The 22,132-nt window shown below is 35.4% G+C and overlaps 1 protein-coding gene across 2 annotated transcripts in view; it reads left to right on the plus strand.

Annotated features, from left to right (window-relative positions):
- The window catches only part of LOC136871854 (polynucleotide 5'-hydroxyl-kinase NOL9), a 371,126-nt gene that overhangs the window by 101,649 nt on the left and 247,345 nt on the right, over positions 1-22,132 (plus strand). For both annotated transcript variants that reach the window (XM_067145491.2, XM_067145493.2), the window contains exon 4: positions 1,233-1,449. In XM_067145491.2, coding sequence (XP_067001592.2) covers positions 1,233-1,449 — 217 coding nt within the window. The remainder of the gene's footprint in view (positions 1-1,232; positions 1,450-22,132) is intronic.

The raw sequence follows: 22,132 nt of genomic DNA on the forward strand, positions 1-22,132 counted from the left end.
TGGCCAGATGGTCAACATGGAGGATAACTAAGATTTTTCTTTTGTAAATTGATAGCCGTCAATACGGAATGAGACTTATAACACGCTATGTGTTGACTATCATGAAGATGAGTATGAAGACAAATTTTATAACTGTTAGGTTCTTCAGTCTGCTGAAACTAATTTTGGGTATTAAATGTATAAACTACATGAAAAAGAAAACATATGGTAACAGTCTTATACTTGGAAAAGAAGCAACTAAATTTTAAAATTTTCTTTTTCAAGTATGAGACTGTTACCATGTGTTTCTTTTTGAGGTAGTTTAGGCCTATAAATTTATTACTCAAAATTAGTTTTGGCAGACTAAAGAACTGAACAGTTATAAATTAACTGAGTCAAAACTGAAGAGAGATGACTTCAAATATTACATATTAAAACAAATGCAAACACCCAGACCCTCAGCTAGAGAAATTAATTACACATAGTTAAAATCCCCGACCTGACCAGGAATTCAAGGCCAGTACGCTGACCATTCACCCAAGGAGCTAGACAACACTGTAAACAACATTATGAATACTGTGTACAGTATTTCATTTTCTTGAACTTCATACAGGGAAAAAGAGAGGTGAACAATATCAATCAGTCTTATCAAACTAAGTGGAGGGACATTGTTATGAGGTAACTTGAATTTTCACAGGAATAAATTTTGAGCAAATATCAAATACTAGCAAACAAGGTACCAAAGATTGTTTAGAAAATGTTATTAATAAACAGACTTTTATAAAAACTGTATATTCACGGGAGGGGATTCATGGTGTGGGTTACTCCGTCACGTCCTGGTTCGAGAACCATGGGCAACAAGCTGAGTGTCCTAGTAAGTGGTTCTGAGTGTAGAAACACCAGTTACTATGGAATTTGAGTGTGCATCTCAAGCATTATCTGAGTAGATTTAGCTGTTGGAGGAATTAGAATGAGAATTGTGTATGTGTATTCACCATGCAAAGGTGCATATGAGGAGTTTGCAGGTTACCTCTACTGTTTTAATCTGCATTCAGGTGTTAGAATTTCAAAATTGATATGATTCTTATGTAAACCTAGTAAACTGTTTTCTAAATGAAATTTCCAATCTAATTTATTGTTCTTATTTGTTAACAAGTCCGTAATATTTGATTGAAACTTCTTTATTTTGGTATGTCCATTACTGTGTTTTAACTAGAGCAATTTGACTCCTTATTGTATCCCTTCTCTGACAGGTAAGATCCGCACTATGGTATGTGGTGGAAAGTCTGTGGGGAAATCAACATTTCTTCGTTTCCTGGTTAACAAATGCCTTACAAAGTACAAAGAAGTACTATATTTGGATTTTGATCCTGGTCAGTCTGAATTCACAGTTCCAGGATGTGTTTCAGCTACCCTTGTTAAAGAACCTCTTCTTGGACCAAATTACTTCCACCTTCAGCGTCCTTGCAGGTAATACAATCTATAACATAGTTCTCAGAAATAAAATTAACTCCATTTCTAGAGTGAAAATCTGATGTTCTTGCTGAGAGAGAGAGAGAGAGAAAGGATAGGTGTTCTTAGCTGAGGATTACCATCCAGGTACAGATCAGTTCACGTGAATGAATAATGCATTCAAAAGAAGAGAATGAGTAAAAAATAGTATGATGTCCTATTGGCTAAGAACAGTTCCTTTTAGAAAAGTGTGTGTAGAAAGATAGTACAAATGTTTGTGTACTATTGCTAATGTATCATCAACCCATGGGAATGTTCAATTTTTGAAGACTTGGTGTCTGATTTTCTGAATATATTCAGACTTAAATTTGAAATTGTTCCTGAAGTCCAAAATAATAATCTAATGATTACCCAGCTTGATAGAAAATTTTCTGAGATGGAGGAGATGGTGAATGTAAGTCTCATGGTCTCATAGTGACTGGCATATTTATTATATTAAGATACCTTAAAAATGCTGGAAAGTATGACAGAATCAACATATCTGCGACACATTTAACAAGCATAGTACAGAATCATTGTCTAATAAGCATAAACAGAAAAGATTAAACCATTTTTAGGCTATTTTTAAAGCTCCTTTCAAAAAATAACTAGCACAGTGTATAAATTTACTTCTAAATCTCAATTAACTGGCAATAGAACCAAAATGTACAGTCAATCACTTGAAACTGCGCTCCTGAAATCTCCTTAGAGTAGAAAAGGACCATTGTCTAGACCAAGCGATTCCAACTGAGGTGCTCTCACGGCCCCGGCGCTGTGCTGTAGCACCATTGTGGTGGTGGGGGAAGGAGGGGAAGTGGCAGAGGCAGAACCTCAGGTCGTCAAGTCAGCGTGCAGCTTACGAAAACAATATTATTTATGACAGTTCTGTCAACACATAAACACACAATTTATTCTGCACATACATTGCATTTGCCTTAATGTACATTTAGCGTCGATTGTTGACATCTAACAACTAATTTACCAATATTGGTTACAATCGATTTGGCAGTAGAAATTCTAAGTACAGCCTCTAAGTCAGCATCAGACAGAGAAGTCCTAGTTCTCCATTTATTAAAATTCAGAACTAAAAACATCTGTTCGTATGCATACGCTGTACCGAACATTGACGTAAATTTTAAGGCAAGTGCTTGAAGTCTAGGAAATTCTTGTGGATGAACACCTTTGTAAAAGGAAATTAAATCACCGCTGTAGTGGTAGTACCTGTCCTTTAGGATTGCGTCACTTCGTAGTTTTATCTGCTCTGTTAGGAAATACGATAGTAAATTTTCAAAACGCGCTGAAAATGGGGTCATCCGTATTTCAAGTTGAGGTGCCATATCATTCATTTTTTTGGTTCGGGTACTGAATTCAGAGTGCAAAGTCCGTAACAACGTCTGATAGTCTCCAATATTTTCATAAGTAGACAAATGTAATTATTTTAACATTTCCGGCTTCAAGCTGACTTTTCAATAACAAACTCTACATTTTGAAAGGCTTAATTCTAGCACACATGGTGCTAATCAATTTGTTTCTCCCTTGTAATGACATATTTAAATCATTCAAATAAGACGTTATGTCTACCAAGAAAGCGAGGTCAGCTACCCATTGTTTATTCGGCAAAGTTGGTGGTGGAGAACCTTTCATCTTCGTGAACAGAGCAATTTCTTCAATTATTGCAATGAAGATTGCTAGCACTTCCGCGCAACTTAACCAGCGCACAATACAATAAAAGGGAATGACTCTACATTCTGCCTCGAGATCTTTTAAAATTTCTTTGAACTGCCGATGGTTCAAACATTGCTTTCTGCAGAAATTTACACATTTTGACACAGTATCCATAACAGATTTAAAGTTGAGAAAGTTCTTTTGCGCATAATTGTTTTTGATGTAAAACACAATGTACCGATAATATTAGAGGTAACCCAGCATCGCGAACCTTCGTTTTGATGCGGGCTGTAAAACCTTGCCCACCCGACGACTACGCTGGTGATCCATCAGTAGTAACACTAGACAAATTTCCGAGTGATAAGCCCATATTGTTCATTACGTCTTCAACAGCTGCAAATATATCTGCGCCATGATAGTATCCTTGAGGGGAATGATGTCCAGTAGTTCCTCAGTTATAGCGAAATCTTTTTTAACACCCCTCACGAAAATAGATAGCTGTGCCGTGTCAGTATTGTCAGTAGTCTCATCGAGAGCAATCGAGTACTTCTGGAAAGTGCCACATTTCTTCCACAATTGCTCTTTCTATTCGGCACCAAGTTCCTGTACACGACGAGAGATCATGTGTTTTTTGACAAGCTTATCGCCTCAAAGTAGGCCACAGCACATGGACACAATACTTCCCAGCACTCTGTTAAACATTCCTTTAACAAATTCACCATCAGTAAAGGGTCGCTCATTTTTTGCAATTTTCAGAGCAACAATAGCCCATAACTTGCTTGAACTGCGCCCTTTAAAATGTTGGGTTCAAGTATGTGTAGGACAGGGATATAAAATAATTATCTTTGTGTTTTCTTAGCAGCACATCTAAGTCTAATTCTGCAATACAAATAATACATACAATACAGAGACGGTGCATTGACGTGTAACAAAATCACTTTGCCATGTCTTCTAGGCCATTCCGGACGTCTTTTGATCAATGTGTGATTTAAATTAATCATTTATTGGCGATAGCGTTGTGCAGTAACAAATAATACAAACCTAAAAACGAAAAAAAAATCCCCTAAATTGCATATAAAACAATTCCTAATGGGTATGTTATTACTTATCTCTGAAGAACTTGGCAATTCCGATTTTAACTTAGCATTTCGTTCAGTTCTTGCTGTGCCAGCAATGTCATCATAGGTTGAAACATTTTTATTGTGGTAGTGTAGTCGAATGGTTGAAGACTTTACACGTAAAATTACATGACAAATTAAACATTGAGCTTTCCCTGCGATATTGAGAACAAAATATGAATCTACCCATGAAGGATTAAACGACATTTTTAACGAAGGTGAAACCAACTGCTCCGCTATCTGTTCTATTGAACAGATTCCACTGAGAATGACACACACAGAGAAAGAATGAGAATGAATGTACTGTCTCTTACGCACACATGTACCGACCACTGCCTGGGGTAGGTGGGGAAGGAGGGGAACGGTGCTGCTGAGTGCAGCGCTGGTGTGCCGCAGCACTAAGTGATCGAGTTGGAAAGGCCTGGTCTAGACTATGTTGAAACTGGTAATGAAGCTGCAACCTGTAACATGTTGTGCACAAGTAGATAGAGCAATGTATCACACACATCCAGAGCTTCCAAAAGTATTCTAGTCGGCCATGATTACCCTAACATGTAACCAACCATTACGACAAAAATAATTTAAAGTTGTGTTGCTTCAGAATGAATTAAATGCGTATTACCAAGTTATTGTAACAATGTAGATCCTTTGTGTAGTAGGAATGCAATGTGTCGAAATACTGTTGTGGATTTACTACTACTAATTTTGAGGAATTCATCCACACATTCCATAATCTGTAATTTGGAATTTAGTAATCAATTTCCCTTTTAATTTGTGTGTTTTTGGAGTGGTGGGGATATATCCCCATATACGTATGCTCCTGTTTGATAGGTTATATTTTTTGTTTCACTTAATCATTGTCTGACTTGTAATGATATTTCTTTTACATATCAGTGTCCTTGGCTTTGTCTGTATTCAGATCAATTGATATAATTTATTGAGTTTAATTATATCCCTTGTTACTCGTACGGTCATTGATCATAATATCAGTATGTTTATGTGATTCAGTGTCCAAGATGATCGCAGGTTCAAACCCGCCTGAGGTAGTCAGGTTTTGAAAGGCGAGTCAAGTCCATTTGGTACTCCATTTTGTACAGTGTTGACATGTAAAAAATGTTTGATGATACATTTGGATTTTATCCGGTAAAATAATTAAAACTCAGCCAATAGATTCTCTACTTTCAGGTAGAATAAAGCAGAACGTCGAAGTTGACATGCCTAAATGGTGTCAAATCTAAATGACAGTTCTGAAAAGCTGAGATGTAACTTAGACTATGTGTGTGTGGTTTTTTTGTTGTTTTGTTTTTCTCACAGTCGACAATTCATGGGGTTGTAACTACCATCTGATTGTTTAGAAGCCATGCTTTTTATTTAACAGTGAGAATGTGAAAAATGTTCACCAGCCAATTATACACAATTGCATCATCAGTTTTCTACTCAAGCAAGCCAGGTATGGGTATTTACAAGCATCTTCCTGTTTGTCCTGGCCATCCGCTGTTGATGTTCTACTTTTTGCTGCCATGTTACATCTTGTTTGGCAAGGTATTTGAAAATTTTGTTTTCCCAAGCATCATGAGGCCTACCTCTGGGCCTCTTTCCTACAACATTCCTTTCATTGTATACTCTTTGGGGTCCTATTTTGAGCTATTCTTATTTGTCCATACCATCTTAATCTGCTTAATTCTAAGGTTTCCAACAGATTTTTGTCCAATCCAAGTTGTTGCTGAATATGCTCACTCATTCCTTATTTTGTCTCTCCACGTCTTTTGGAGACTAGAACGAAGAAACTTAATTTCAGTGGCCTGTAGGTGAATTTTTGCAGGTTCAAAGTTGGTGTTTCCAGTGTGTACATTAGAATTGGTACAAGACATGTTTACAGTTTTGAAGCTTGGGGAAATGAGTTATCCCAAAGTAGTTGATAAACTTGGTAGAATTTTGATGCAGCTTGATCCTATTTCTTGGTTTATGCCAAAAGAAACAAACCTCCCTAAGTATTTGAAGTTATTAAGAGCTACTTCTTCATTTAGGATTTACAGGACAACTACTTCAGGACTTCAGCTCATCTCCAAACCAACTGTTTTAAGTTCGGCTGGTGACCAGTCCCATTCTTTGATTCTTCCTGTCAAAGATCTAGTTCAGCTTGAACTTCCACTTCTGTCTTTCCCCATAGCATAACATCAGCAGCAAATACAAGCACTCCTGTTGTCTGATCCTTCCTTTTCGCTACTTTTGTAACCTCATCCATTATAATAAAGAAGAGAACTGATGTTAGACAACTTCCTTATTGGACTCCACTCTAAGTTTCAAAACAGCTTGACCTGCCTTCTTGAATTTGCGCAAAGCTCTTTGTTTCTCATGTACTTGTTTAACTTGAGCTGTAATCTCTTCTGGCACTTCTTTATGTCTCAGACATTCTTATACAGTAAAATACCAATATAACAAAATTTATGGGGACCTTAGAAATAAATTTGTTATAGTGAAATTTTGTTATACTGAAATATGCCAATTCTTAAGCACTTGCCCATTGCCAAACCTGTTGAAGAATCTACATTATTTTGACATGAATTTACACATAAAAAACCTTAATACTGTATTTATTAAATGAGAAGAAAATTAGGATACATATACTTATTTACATGAAGTAATGATATAAAGTACAGGTACTAGCAAGAAGTTTTCAGCATCTCAAATTTTAGCCTGTATCAGTACATTATCTCCTCAACTTTATTTTTTGAAAAACGTCTGTGATTTTCTTCAGAACACTCCCAGACACAAATGAATATTTAAGGTAGTCAGCAACCACTGCACTTGAATTTAACACAGATTCTGGCACTTCACTTCTTGACAGAAGAAAATCCTGAAGACTACATGCCATGTTTGTTGCCTGCACAAGAGTCAAACTCTGTTGAAACTCTGTTGAACACACTCTCTGTGGCAATGTTAGATAGCATACGCCGGACCACACGAGCTCGGTAATGCCGCTTCATCGCGTCTCCTGATCCAGTGGCTGCAGAACTGAGGTAGTATTTGGAGGCAAAAATAAAACTTTCACATGCTCCAAATGGCGAGGTACACAATTGTGAGAGGAGCAATTTCTAGGATGAGAAGAATTCTCCTCTTTTTGCCTTCATCCGACATTTCAGGCACAACAGCCACTCTTTGAGGATCTCTAATGTCATCCATGCTTTTTTGTTGTGCCTATATTTACAGGGAAGATGATGTACTCCCTTGAAGCACCTTGGCTTCCCAAACTTCCCAATTATGAGAGGCTTCAGTTTATCCATCCCGGTGGAGTTGGTGCACAAAAGAGCCGTTATCCGTCCTTTTAAGCTTTTGTCCCCAAAACACTTATTTCCCTTGAATTCAAGGGTTTTATTCGGCATTAATTTGTAGAATAATGCAGTCTCATCTGCATTATAAATATCCACCGGCAAATATTCCTTCAAGGCACCGGATAGCGTCTCCATCCGCCATGAAGATACAACTTCCTTTGGGACACCGTTTTCTTCACCATTTGCAACCTTGTGGGAAATGCCATATCTTTCCCGGAACCTATAAAGCCAACCAGTACTCCCCATAAATTCCAGAAATCCAAGCAAACGTGCAAAGGATCGTGCACGCTCGCATAACATGGGGCTATTGACAGGAATGTTTCTGGTCCGCATTTCGACAAACCACATATGTCTTGATTGATAAATTTCATTTTGTTCCGTATTGATAGTCACCAAATGTCATAAAAGAAAGAAACGTTCCACCTAATCAATACTTATTTATTATAACATGTAAAATAGGACCGGTTTCGACCTCTTACAAAGTCATCTTCAGCTGTATTAGAATCTTATATTATTTGCATCTTTGTATTATGCCTCACTATTTAAGAACTGTATAACAGATTCTGAATTTGACAACATTATGGTGGTTATGCTTATGTTTTGCTAAGAATTTCTAATTTTACAGCTTAGCTACAAATTATATAAACAAATTAAAATGCTCTTAATACATAATAAAATGACACAATATATACATATGTCCAATTATTGACAAGAATAATTGAATGAGTTCGTCTTCTATCTTTATGCATAATGAGTATGTTGGACTAGTTTTGTGATAGTTACAATAGGAGGTTGCCTTGTCAGTTAAAAGGAGTTCCATTAACATATAAATGCTTAGTCATGTGTAAGATAAGCTTAATTGTCACTTATAAGGTGGTTAATATTGCATTCGTATTAACAGTAATTACGTTAGCTAATACGAAATTATGTGTTGATTGTCCATTAAAATAATGAATTACATAAGCACAATGAAGCATTAGCAGACATAGTAAAATGTGTTTGGATGCACTGTTGACAGTCTAAAGCAACAGGTAACAGTATGTTCTTGTGTTGTTTCATTGTGCTTATGTAATTCATTATTTTAATGGACAATCAACACATAATTTCGTATTAGCTAACGTAATTACTGTTAATACGAATGCAATATTAACCACCTTATAAGTGACAATTAAGCTTATCTTACACATGACTAAGCATTTATATGTTAATGGAACTCCTTTTAACTGACAAGGCAACCGCCTATTGTAACTATCACAAAACTAGTCCAACATACTCATTATGCATAAAGATTAAGATAGAAGACGAACTCATTCAATTATTCTTGTCAATAATTGGACATATGTATATATAGTGTCATTTTATTATGTATTAAGAGCATTTTAATTTGTTTATATAATTTGTAGCTAAGCTGTAAAATTAGAAATTCTTAGCAAAACATAAGCATAACCACCATAATGTTGTCAAATTCAGAATCTGTTATAAAGTTCTTAAATAGTGAGGCATAACACAAAGATGCAAATAATATAAGATTCTAATACAGCTGAAGATGACTTTGTAAGAGGTCGAAACCGGTCCTATTATACATGTTATAATAAATAAGTATTGATCCGGTGGAATTTTTTTTTCTTTTATGACAAACCACATATGAACGGCTTTGTCCACCTCCTCATAGTCTGCTGTCCTCATCTTCTTTCGTTGTGGGCCAAGGGCATCAGCATCAATATTCTGCTCTATCTTACTTTTCTGTTTTAGAAAAGTAAATAGTGTTGAAGGACTAATGCCTTACTTCTTCGCTATTTCTCCTTTTGATATACTAACAATTTGTTGGTTGTTTTGATCCACCTTTTCAATACAAATTACAGTTTGTGTTGCTAAGTTGTAATGTTACAACACTAATTTACCGGGACATGTTTCGCTTTTATTCACAAGCATCATCAGCCTATACAATTGCCTCAAGGTTTGTCATATTTGGATTGTTGTTACAAATTTCATTGCATTGAATGTAAATCTAATTTCAGTGATAACAATATTTAAAATATAAGAATAATATACACATTAAAAATTATGACAATATGATTTGCAATGTTAAAATGGAGTAAATCTTAATTCTAAAACACATTGACGTCCAAAACACAGTTTTTACAATTTGAAAATTTGGCTAAAAATTTTTTGCAACGTTAAAATAAAATTGATTCAACTATAATTTGGCATTAAAATTTGAGTCATAAATATAAATATTGGATATTAATATATAGGAGCCATAGTTTCTGAAGTGCGTTGGTTTCTAGAATACAGTAACATTTCAGTATTGAGAATTTTAGTTAAGAATTGTGCTCTCTAAATAATGTTATTTAAAAAGACTGTAATTTTGCATCATGCGTGATTAGAGTCATGATGATAATCTAGAATTGAAGTCTTGGGTTCGTTGGAAAATGAAATGAACATACTCAACAAAGGAACTAAGTTCAATTGGCCTAACCCGTACAAAATGGAAGAATTAACTATCACAATAGCGGAATCTGAAGCAAATATAGGGAAACTGCTGGCAGAAGTACAAAATGACATTAAATATGAAGTAAAAAAGAAACTCCCAAGTTTAGTAAAAGAAATGAAAACTAATTCCGACCAGACATTCCTAAAACATATAAAAGATTTAAAGACAAAAATATAAGATAATAACATTATCGTGACTAAGGCAGATAAAGGCGAAACAATAGTCCTAGTAAATAAAAGTGACTACATCTAAAAAACAGAACAATTCTTTTCTAATGAATCTTACACTATAGTAAATAAAGACCCGGTCTCTAGAATTCAAAGGAATCTAAAAACAATCCTTAAAAATTCAATTTGTTTATTTAACAAGCAAGAACAACAACAAATGGTCAACATGTACCCAACATTACCCAAGGCAAAGGCACTACCTAAGGTACACAAAAACAGTACACCCATTCGACCAATTATAAACAGCAGAAATAGCCCAATATATAAAATATCAAAATTTATAGATCAGTTCCTCAAAAAGCATTATAAGTTCCAGAGTAACTCCTCAATTAAAAACTCAGTTGAATTTTGCGAAAGATTTAAAAACTTCAACTTACAACCCCACCCTAGAATGAGCTCGTTTGACATTTCCAATATGTATTCAAATATCCCCATTAATGAAACGATCAAAATTATTAACTCAAACCTTTCCAAATATAGCAATTAAGTAAGCTAGAAGTAGATGAATTTATTAAACTACTTAAATTCGTATTAAATAGCAACTATTTCACCTTTAACAATAAAATTTACCACCAATTAAGTTTAGCCATGGGTGACCCCAGCTCAGGAATATTAGCAGATATTTATATGGATAACATAGAACATAGCATAATTAAACCAAACATAGAAGGAATCTGTCATTGGCTGAGATTTGTTGACGATACGTTTGTAATAACAGACAACCAAAAAAATAACAGCGAAAAAATCCTTGAATTTTTAAACAACATCGATAGATACGTAAAATTTACCAAAGAAGACGAAAATAACAACTCATTGAATTATCTAGATGTTACTGTAACACGCTTAAAATCCAAATTTGATTATCAGATATACAGAAAACCAACACACACGCCAATAACAATAAGAAATGACTCACTCCACCCCAAATCCCACAATCAAGCAACCTTTTTCGGTACGGTCTACAGAGCCTACAAAATACCCTTATCACCCGCGAATTTTACAAAAGAAATAAATTTTATAAAAGAACTAGCACTAGCCAATGGATATAAAGCAGACATATTTAATCGAATCATCATCAAAGTAAAGCTCAAAATAGCCACAAACCTCGCACTGGAAAAGACTAAACAATCCAAATACGCAACCTTCACTTACACCAGTTCAAAGATTCACCAGATAGCAAACCCACTCGAAAAACGGGATATGCAAATAGCCTTTAAAACATATAACACTAACAAAAACTTATTTTTTAACCATAACACAGTAAATGCCTACAATAACAAATTTCAAGGCTCCGGAATATACAGACTAACATGCGCACAGTGTAAATCTTCATATGTTGGCCAAACTGGACGCAGTTTCCTAACCAGATACATGGAACACTTTGCTAACGCCTTAAAACACAATAAATACTCCTCAATGAGTAATCATATGAAAGAAACCGGCCATCATTACACCTCAATAGACAAAGACCTTACAATAATCAAAAGAATCGAAAAGGGGAAGCTAATGACAGAGTTCGAAAAAATATATATTTGTTTGGATCAATACTTTAATAAGGAAAAAAACTTGAATGACACGGTCGAAATAAAAAGTCAGTTAATAGAGCAGTTGCCAACATTATTACGAAATCTCAAATCAGATAAAAGCAAATTCTTTAAAATATTCAATCTAAATACACTCACAACTGAAACCATTTCGGCAACGCGAAAAAGTCCCCCTCCACATAACACACCAAAGCTTAACGCCCCGCCTGCAGGATCCTCCTCTACCCCCACCTCGACAACAGATAAGAATTCCCTACCACATAACACGTCAATAGCAAACGCCCCGCCCAACATCTCTTCCCCTCAACCCCCTACCCGCCCTTCACAACAGCTCTTTCATACGTACAACACAAGGAGTAGAACCACAACAGACAATAGTCACAGTAACGCAATAAGGTCCACAAGATTCTGTAGCAGCAAACAAAGGGGTAAGTGATAATGCAACATCAACACTCACATTACAAACACAACACACACACAATATTACTTAAGTTCATTTTCATTTGTTCCAGATGCTTCTTCCATTCTATAAATCGAAAGAAACATAATCAGATACTCAAAATTTGGATTGAAGCCCCTTTTAACCGTAACTTACATCAAAACAATCAACTTCCAACGGAGAGTCTGGTCGCTACAAACAAGAATTAAATATGTCAATACTTCCTCTGATCAAATTGCCAAACTGCAGCAGCAAGCCTCATCAAATCTAGAAGCCATTTTCCAACGAACCCAAGACTTCAATTCTAGATTATCATCATGACTCTAATCACGCCTGATGCAAAATTACAGTCTTTTTAAATAATATTATTTAGAGAGCACAATTCTTAACTAAAATTCTCAATACTGAAATGTTACTGTATTCTAGAAACCAACGCACTTCAGAAACTATGGCTCCTATATATTAATATCCAATATTTATATTTATGACTCAAATTTTAATGCCAAATTATAGTTGAATCAATTTTATTTTAACATTGCAAACAATTTTTAGCCAAATTTTCAAATTGTAAAAACTGTGTTTTTGACGTCAATGTGTTTTAGAATTAAGATTTACTCCATTTTAACATTGCAAATCATATTGTCATAATTTTTAATGCGTATATTATTCTTATATTTTAAATATTGTTATCACTGAAATTAGATTTACATTCAATGCAATGAAATTTGTAACAACAATCCAAATATGACAAACCTTGAGGCAATTGTATAGGCTGATGATGCTTGTGAATAAAAGCGAAACATGTCCCGGTAAATTAGTGTTGTAACATTACAACTTAGCAACACAAACTGTAATTGGTATTGAAACGGTGGATCAAAACAACCAACAGATTGTTAGTATATCATAGCATAGTTCAATACGGGTCTAATAATGAGATTAGTTACATGTAATGTGATAGCCAGCCAGGCAAAAACTAAGACAAACAGGTATATTAACCTCAAGGTTAAAGTCAGTAAGATTGCTAAAGATATGTGGTTTTTGAAAGAATGTTTAAGGTGCGGTGTAATACCGAAATTCTTAAGGTCTACCCAAAGAAAGAACATATCAAGTTCAAAATCTCTTGACACCCAATACAGAGTAAACAAAATATGGCTAAAAACGAATTAAAGTTACTGTACAGAAAAAAAATCGCTACTAAACTTACAGCTCTACAAAGCACACTTAAGTATATCCCATTTTACATCGCCTTTAGACTGGATCTCCATTCAACGACATACTATTGAAAAATTCTCCAACATCTTAGACAGAAAGCAAAAACTCTAGAAAACAAACTAAAACACCTAATAGAAGATCAAAAAAAGTTAACCGTTAATGGAAAAAATGATTCAATTCCTTTAAAGATAAACAACCCCGCGACAATTAATTTATCAGACACCAATTTTTCTGAAAATGAAATGAACATACTCAACAAAGGAACTAAGTTCAATTGGCCTAACCCGTACAAAACGGAAGAATTAACTATCACAATAGTGGAATCTGAAGCAAATATAGGGAAACTGCCGGCAGAAATACAAAATGACATTAAATATGAGGTAAAAAAGAAACTCCCAAGTTTAGTAAAAGAAATGAAAACTAATTCCGACCAGACATTCCTAAAACATATAAAAGATTTAAAGACAAAAATAAAAGACAACGACATTATCGTGACTAAGGCAGATAAAGGCGAAACAATAGTCCTAGTAAATAAAAGCGAGTACATTAAAAAAAAATGAATTCTTTCCTAATGAATCTTACACTATAGTAAATAAAGACCCGGTCTCTAGAATTCAAAGGAATCTAAAAACAATCCTTAAAAATTCAATTTGTTTATTTAACGAGCAAGAACAACAAAAAATGGTCAACATGAACCCAACATTACCCAAGGCAAAGGCACTACCTAAGGTACACAAAAACAATACACCCATTCGACCAATTATAAACAGCAGAAATAGCCCAACGTATAAAATATCAAAATTTATAGATCCGTTTCTCAAAAAGCATTATAAGTTCCAGAGTAACTCCTCAATTAAAAACTCAATTGAATTTTGCGAAATATTAAAAAACTTCAACATACAACCCCACCCTAGAATGAGCTCGTTTGACATTTCCAATATGTATTCAAATATCCCCATTAATGAAACGATCGAAATTATTAACTCAAACCTTTCCAAATGTAGCAACTTAAGTAACCTAGAAGTAGATGAATTTATTACACTACTTAAATTCGTATTAAATAACAACTATCTCACCTTTAACAATAAAATTTACCACCAATTAAGTTTAGCCATGGGTGACCCCAGCTCAGGAATATTAGCAGATATTTATATGGATAACATAGAACATAGCATAATTAAACCAAACATAGAAGGAATCTGTCGTTGGCTGAGATTTGTTGACGATACGTTTGTAATAACAGACAACCAAAAAAATAACAGCGAAAAAATCCTTGAATTTTTAAACAACATCGATAGATACGTAAAATTTACCAAAGAAGAAGAAAATAACAACTCATTGAATTATCTAGATGTTACTGTAACACGCTTAAAATCCAAATTTGATTATCAGATATACAGAAAACCAACACACACGCCAATAACAATAAGAAATGACTCACTCCACCCCAAATCCCACAATCAAGCAACCTTTTTCAGTACGGCCTACAGAGCCTACGAAATACCCTTATCACCCACGAATTTTACAAAAGAAATAAATTTTATAAAAGAACTAGCACTAGCCAATGGATATAAAGCAGACATATTTAATCGAATCATCAACACAGTAAAGCTCAAAATAGCCACAAACCTCGCACCGGAAAAGACTAAAAAATCCAAATACGCAACCTTCACTTACACCAGTTCAAAGATTCACCAGATAGCAAACCCACTCAAAAAACGGGATATGCAAATAGCCTTTAAAACATATAACACTAACAAAAACTTATTTTTTAACCATAACACAGTAAATGCCTAAAATAACAAATTTCAAGGCTCCAGAATATACAGACTAACATGCGCACAGTGTAAATCTTCATATGTTGGCCAAACTGGACGCAGTTTTCTAACCAGATACATGGAACACTTTGCTAACGCCTTAAAACACAATAAATACTCCTCAATGAGTAATCATATGAAAGAAACCGGCCATCATTACACCTCAATAGACAAAGACCTTACAATAATCAAAAGAATCGAAAAGGGGAAGCTAATGACAGAGTTCGAAAAAATATATATTTGTTTGGATCAATACTTTAATAAAGGAAAAAACTTGAATGACGCGGTCGAAATAAAAAGTCCGTTAATAGAGCAGTTGCCAACATTATTACGAAATCTCAAATCAGATAAAAGCAAATTCTTTAAAATTATTCAATCTAAATGCAATCACAACTGAAACCATTTCGGCAACGCATTAAAGTCCCCCTCCTCATAACACACCAAAGCTTAACGCCCCGCCTGCAGGATCCTCCTCTACCCCCACCTCGACAACAGATAAGAATTCCCTACCACATAACACGTCAATAGCAAACGCCCCGCCCAACATCTCTTCCCCTCAACCCCCTACCCGCCCTTCACAACAGCTCTTTCATACGTACGACACAAGGAGTAGAACCACAACAGACAATAGTCACAGTAACACAATAAGGTCCACAAGATTCTGTAGCAGCAGACAAAGGGGTAAGTGATAATGCAACATCAACACTCACATTACAAACACAATACACACACACAATATTACTTAAGTTCATTTTCATTTGTTCCAGATGTTTCTTCCATTCTATAAATCGAAAGAAACATAATCAGATACTCAAAATTTGGATTGAAGCCCCTTTTAACCGTAACTTACATCAAAACAATCAACTTCCAACGGAGAGTCTGGTCGCTACAAACAAGAATTAAATATGTCAATACTTCCTCTGATCAAATTGCCAAACTGCAGCAGCAAGCCTCATCAAATCTAGAAGCCATTTTCCAACGAACCCAAGACTTCAATTCTAGATTATCATCATGACTCTAATTATGCATGATGCAAAATTACAGTCTTTTTAAATAACATTATTTAGAGAGCACAATTCTTAACTAAAATTCTCAATACTGAAATGTTACTGTATTCTAGAAACCAATGCACTTCAGAAACTATGGCTCCTATATATTAATATCCAATATTTATATTTATGACTCAAATTTTAATGCCATATTATAGTAGAATCAATTTTATTTTAACATTGCAAACAATTTTTAGCCAAATTTTCAAATTGTAAAAAACTGTGTTTTGGACGTCAATGTGTTTTAGAATTAAGATTTACTCCATTTTAACATTGCAAATCATATTGTCATAATTTTTAATGTGTATATTATTCTTATATTTTAAATATTGTTATCACTGAAATTAGATTTACATTCAATGCAATGAAATTTGTAACAACAATCCAAATATGACAAACCTTGAGGCAATTGTATAGGCTGATGATGCTTGTGAATAAAAGCGAAACATGTCCCGGTAAATTAGTGTTGTAACATTACAACTTGGCAACACAAACTGTAATTGGTATTGAAAAGGTGGATCAAAACAACCAACAGATTGTTAGTATATCATAGCATAGTTCAATACGGGTCTAATAATGAGATTAGTTACATGTAATAATATTTCTCCTTTTCTCCCACCTTTCTGTACTTCCCAAAGTATTTCACATTTTTCTTTTAAAGAAAACTGATTTAGCTTTTTTTAATCCTTTTTGGCGAAAGAGTTAGGCCTTACTGGCACACTAATACACAAGTTGCTTCACGAACGAAAGATAAACAACGAATGCCTCGTGAGATGTGAATAAACAGAATACAGTACTGAAGGTAGTGATGTAAAACCGTAACGTTCATTGGTTGGTTGTAAATGTGGCGTTCCTACCCAGCCAATAGTGTTACTTCTTACGTATTGGTTACTTTGAAATCAATATCCAGCTCAACCAATTGCGTACATGTATGGAAAGTGGCTACCTGAACCATATCATGTAAACGCGAATATTGCAATCCAATCTGCTCACCTCAGTATTTGAAGATACCGGTATTGTTATTAATAGAAAATTGGCTTTAATTTGCTTTTTGTGTATAAGAAATTAATCCTACATACAGTAGAACCTTGATAATTCAAAATCCATTATTTCAAAATCTCACCTAATTAGATGATCTCGTTCGTGGAAACATAAGGTACAGTTTTGCATGTTATTTCAGTTGTTTAATTCGAAATATGGGTAATTCATAATTCGAAGAACAATGTTGGCCCCATTACTGAAATTCAGACTTTTTAATTCAAATTTCTTTAAAAAAATAGTATTTTACAGAATAACTTAAATTCAAAATTTATCCGCATCATGATAGAACGAGGCTTCCTGAACGTACAGGGTAGCTTTCTGCATTTTCACTCACTTCGGTGTGTCTACAGTGTGCTTCATATTTGCTAGGGTCGAGTGAAATCGTAATTCTTCTGTATTCAGCGTTTTAAGGAACGCCACAATATAACGTAGCAGGCAGTGTGCGGAGAAGGAGAATCCGTGAACACTGGCCATCCCGACAGTTGGCGAGGTGGTGGTGCTGGTGAATGTTTTAAGAAGATGTACACATGACTCATATAATCAATTCATACGCACCGAATGATATTATCAATGCCGATGAAACTGCAATTTTTCTTTTAATGCCGAGCCCAAACAGATTTATGGTTTTAAAGGAGAGAACTGCCAGCCGGTTGGAGTCATTGCACTGTGTTGCAATGTACGCTGAAGCGAGACTTCATCCTCTCGTCATAGGAAACTTCGATAAGCTACGATGTTGTAATGGCGTCGGGCACTTTCTGTGCAAGTACAGGGCATACAAAATGCATTCAATACATTAATCCAATGCACACGAGAGCCAGCATAGATTTCTCCTCGTCTTTGAATTTTTTAATTTTTTATTTTTATTTTTTTATTTTAGTGAGGTTATGTTTGACAGTGAGTTATCCAAGTGCATTATCTGATTAGTGGAAATGCACCTTGTTGGATACATTTTGGAAATAGTTTTTTCCATGACACTTTAAAGGTTTAAACTGTAAATCAAGGTTAATTGCATGCAGTAATGGGTCTTAGAATATTTTGTGATGCAACAAGTGTTGGCATTTCTGAATTAAGAGTTGACAGTTAATTCGAAATCCGATTTTTGCGTCCCAATGACTTCAAATTAACGAGGCTTTACTGTAATAACGTTCAATACCGGTACACCACAACTGATTAAGATAGTCTTCATGTGCTGTTGGGTAGGCAACCTGCTCATCAGAATTGTGATGTGTTTGCTTACTTTCCCCCTGTTTCATAATCGGGTAGTTTCTCCTGTGTGTTCAGAGTGTGCCGTCTGGTATTAGCCGTACAGAAATATGTTGTGCGATATACCTGGCGATTAAAACAGGATGATTTTAAATTATATTTTGAAGAAAAAGGCTACGTTTTAATTTGTTATACTGAAAGTTCAAAATTGGTTGCAATGAAATATTTGAACACACACTAAATAGGGAAAAGGGAAGGGGCCTAATTTCGATATTCTGAATATTTCGTTAAACTGGCATTTGTTACAATGTCAATTTACTGTATGTGCTTACATGATATGTGATCATATGCCTTTTTCAGTATCCAAGAATACAACTATAACTGTTCTGTTCTTATCCCAATATTTTTTTTGTCAAAAAAATTAGCTCTAGGATTGATCTTTCCAGTCTAAGTCCATGTTGTTCTTCCTCAAGTTTAGATTCACTGGGCTGAGTGGCTCAGACGGTTAAGGCGCTGGCCTTCTAACACTAACTTGGCAGGTTCGATCCTGGCTCAGTCCGGTGGTATTTGAAGGTGCTCAAATACGACAGCCCCATGTCGGTAGATTTACTGGCACATAAAAGAACTCCTGCGGGACCAAATTCCGGCACCTCGGCGTCTCCGAAGACCTTAAAAAGTAGCTAGTGGGACGTAAAGCAAATATCATTATTATTATTATTATTATTATTATTATTATTATTATTATTATTATTATTATTTATTAAGTTTAGATTCAACAAATTTTCTGATTTTTTTTTTCCCCCCCCCCAGGATGTACTTGGATCATTTTTAACCCATGCAATAGAATAGTTATCCCTCTATAATTAGTATTTAGTACACTTCGTTTGGTCACATTTCTTAAATAGTGGAATGATCACGCCTTGCCTCCAGCCACTGGGGATTTCATTTTCTTCCCAAAATTGTATTTAGTACTCTGTTTAGCCATTGGTATTCCAGGTTCTCGTAGTGCTTTGATGATATTCATACTTATATCTATCAGTCCAGCAAACTTGTTTTTTTATTTTACATATTACTGTCTCTACAGAAGGGTCCAGAAAAATGTAGACATTCTTTGATAGTTAATATCTTTGGAACAAAATTACATATTGTTGCAATTCTTGTCTGGTATCATAGTCTATTGTTTTCTCAACAGATGATGAAGGCCACGTTAATGGCGCGATAATCTTGGCACACGTTTTCCAGCAGATGACAATGCAGTGATGAATGAAGTAAGATTGTTGTTTGAGCAACATTAGGCCATATTGAAGTGGTACTAGAAGTACGAAAACATGATTGAGGTACAACGACAATGGCGGAATGTGTATGGAACTCGGCCATACAACAATTAATCGTATTCGGGATAAATGTGAAGCTGATGGTACTGTCCAGGATGTGCATAAGAAAAATGCTGGCCGACAAAAAACATCAACAAGTCCAGCTTCCAGCGGTGCTGTGTTGCAGCATTTTACTAGGTCACCTCAAAAATCTGTGAATCAGGGTGCACGTGAAAGCGGGGTAAGCCGATTAACCGCATGACTAATTCTGAAGGCTGCAAAGTGGAAAGTGTACATTCAAAGGTCGCTGCACGCTATGAACGAGGACGACCTGGATTGAACGATAGAGTACTGCGAGTGGTTTGAAGGCATGCTTCATGAGGATGAACGGTTTGCAGGAATGGTTATTTGGTCTGACAAGGCGCAATTCAAACTGAACGGTACTGTAAACCGCCACAACTGCGTGTACCGGCCTCCTGAAAATCCTCACATTCATGTGGACAAACATGTTAATCTACCCGGTGTTAATGTGTGGTGTGGTCTGTTCATCGTGCAGTTTGGTTGGCCCATTCTTCTTTGAAGGTACCGTAATTGGTGAGGTTTATCTTCATATGCTGCAAACATCGATTTTACCTGCCATCCAAGAGGTGTTAGGAAATGAAAGATTGTACCTACAACAAGATGGCGCTCCGCCTCACAACCACAGAGATGTCAGATCCTTCTTGGATGAAAATTTACTTGGACGATGGATAGGTCGAAGAGGAGCTGTTGAGTACCCATCACAGTCTCTGGACTTTACACCTCTTGACTTCCACCTATGAGGGACCTCCTCTCTTCATACTTGCGTTCCCTCATGTAATTTTAAAAAATGTGTGTGCTGAATATCCAGCTCACACAACTAGCTTTCACTGATTTCAATATGTCACGCACAGCAACGTAAACCTCAATAAGGAAGTCTAATATAAAAAAGCCTGTGTTTTATAATTGATATAGACTGAGTAAGAGCTATATATCTGTAAACAGGTTATTAAACCTCTTATTTTAATGAACACGATGTCCCCGCATATTTGCGGCCCAACAATGCACCTTGAATAACCGTTGGGCATGGTACTGGCATTTAACATTGGATATCTGAGCCTGACACCAGTATGTCAATGATTCTCCATAAACCCTAAGAATTGTATCCAATTTCAACCTCAGCAAACGGAACTTTTGTAATATGTGGTAATCATGGGGCCAGTGTAAAACCCTTCAACCCCATAACTGTACCATATGTATATATCTTAATATTTAGTGGCAGTCACTAACATATTTTTCAGCAGTGATATAGACTGAGTATAAGCTATGTGTCCATGAACTGGTTGATGAACCTCTTATTCTAAGGAACACGACACCCCCGTAATATTTTCAGCACAACAGTGCACTTCAAACATCTCATAAACCGTTGGACATAATAGTGTCATTTAACACAGATAACTTGACATCTGAATATCAGTGATTCTTAATTAACTTTTAGAACTGTATATATATCTTAACATTAAGTAATTTTAGAATAGTGGTATCATGTTTTTTTAATGGCATTCTTGTTTACTTTTAATTTTAGTAGTATTTATTCTGTAGTCACTATAAAGTAGGTTCTCTAGCAGCTGAAGATGACCTATTTACGGGTCGAAACCGGTACTGTTTTTATGTAAATAATTTTGACACTATGTAAAATAAAGTATTGATTAGGTGGAGAACTCATCCTTCATACTTGTACTGACAGCTGTAGTTTGGTCAGCAGTTCAGCGGCATAGACGTTGTTTGGCTGCTAATGGGAGTCACTTTGAACATATAAAATAACCTTCCCTCCATGCAAGAATTGTAATGGTATGTCATTTTGTTCCATTAATATTGACTATCAAAGAGTGTCTACATTTTTCTGGACCCCTCTGTACTTCCAGCGAGATCAGACTTTCTGCATTAGTGGTTATAGGGTCTGGAGGGTCGTCTTGTGGGTGATCATTTGTATTACAGTTCAGTGAGTGATTGGAATATCTACTGAACTCCTGTAATATTTAATTTTCTTTTCTAGTTATCTCTCCCTTTGGAAGCTTTATTGTGTTGATGATATTATTACCATTTATTTTGTTCTTAACAATGCTATGCAGGAGTTTCTTGTGTATGTTTTGCCATATTCTGTTTGCAAGGTTCCTTTGCATTTCCATT

The sequence above is a fragment of the Anabrus simplex genome, chromosome 4 (assembly GCF_040414725.1).
Source record: "Anabrus simplex isolate iqAnaSimp1 chromosome 4, ASM4041472v1, whole genome shotgun sequence".
Lineage (NCBI taxonomy): Eukaryota > Metazoa > Arthropoda > Insecta > Orthoptera > Tettigoniidae > Anabrus > Anabrus simplex.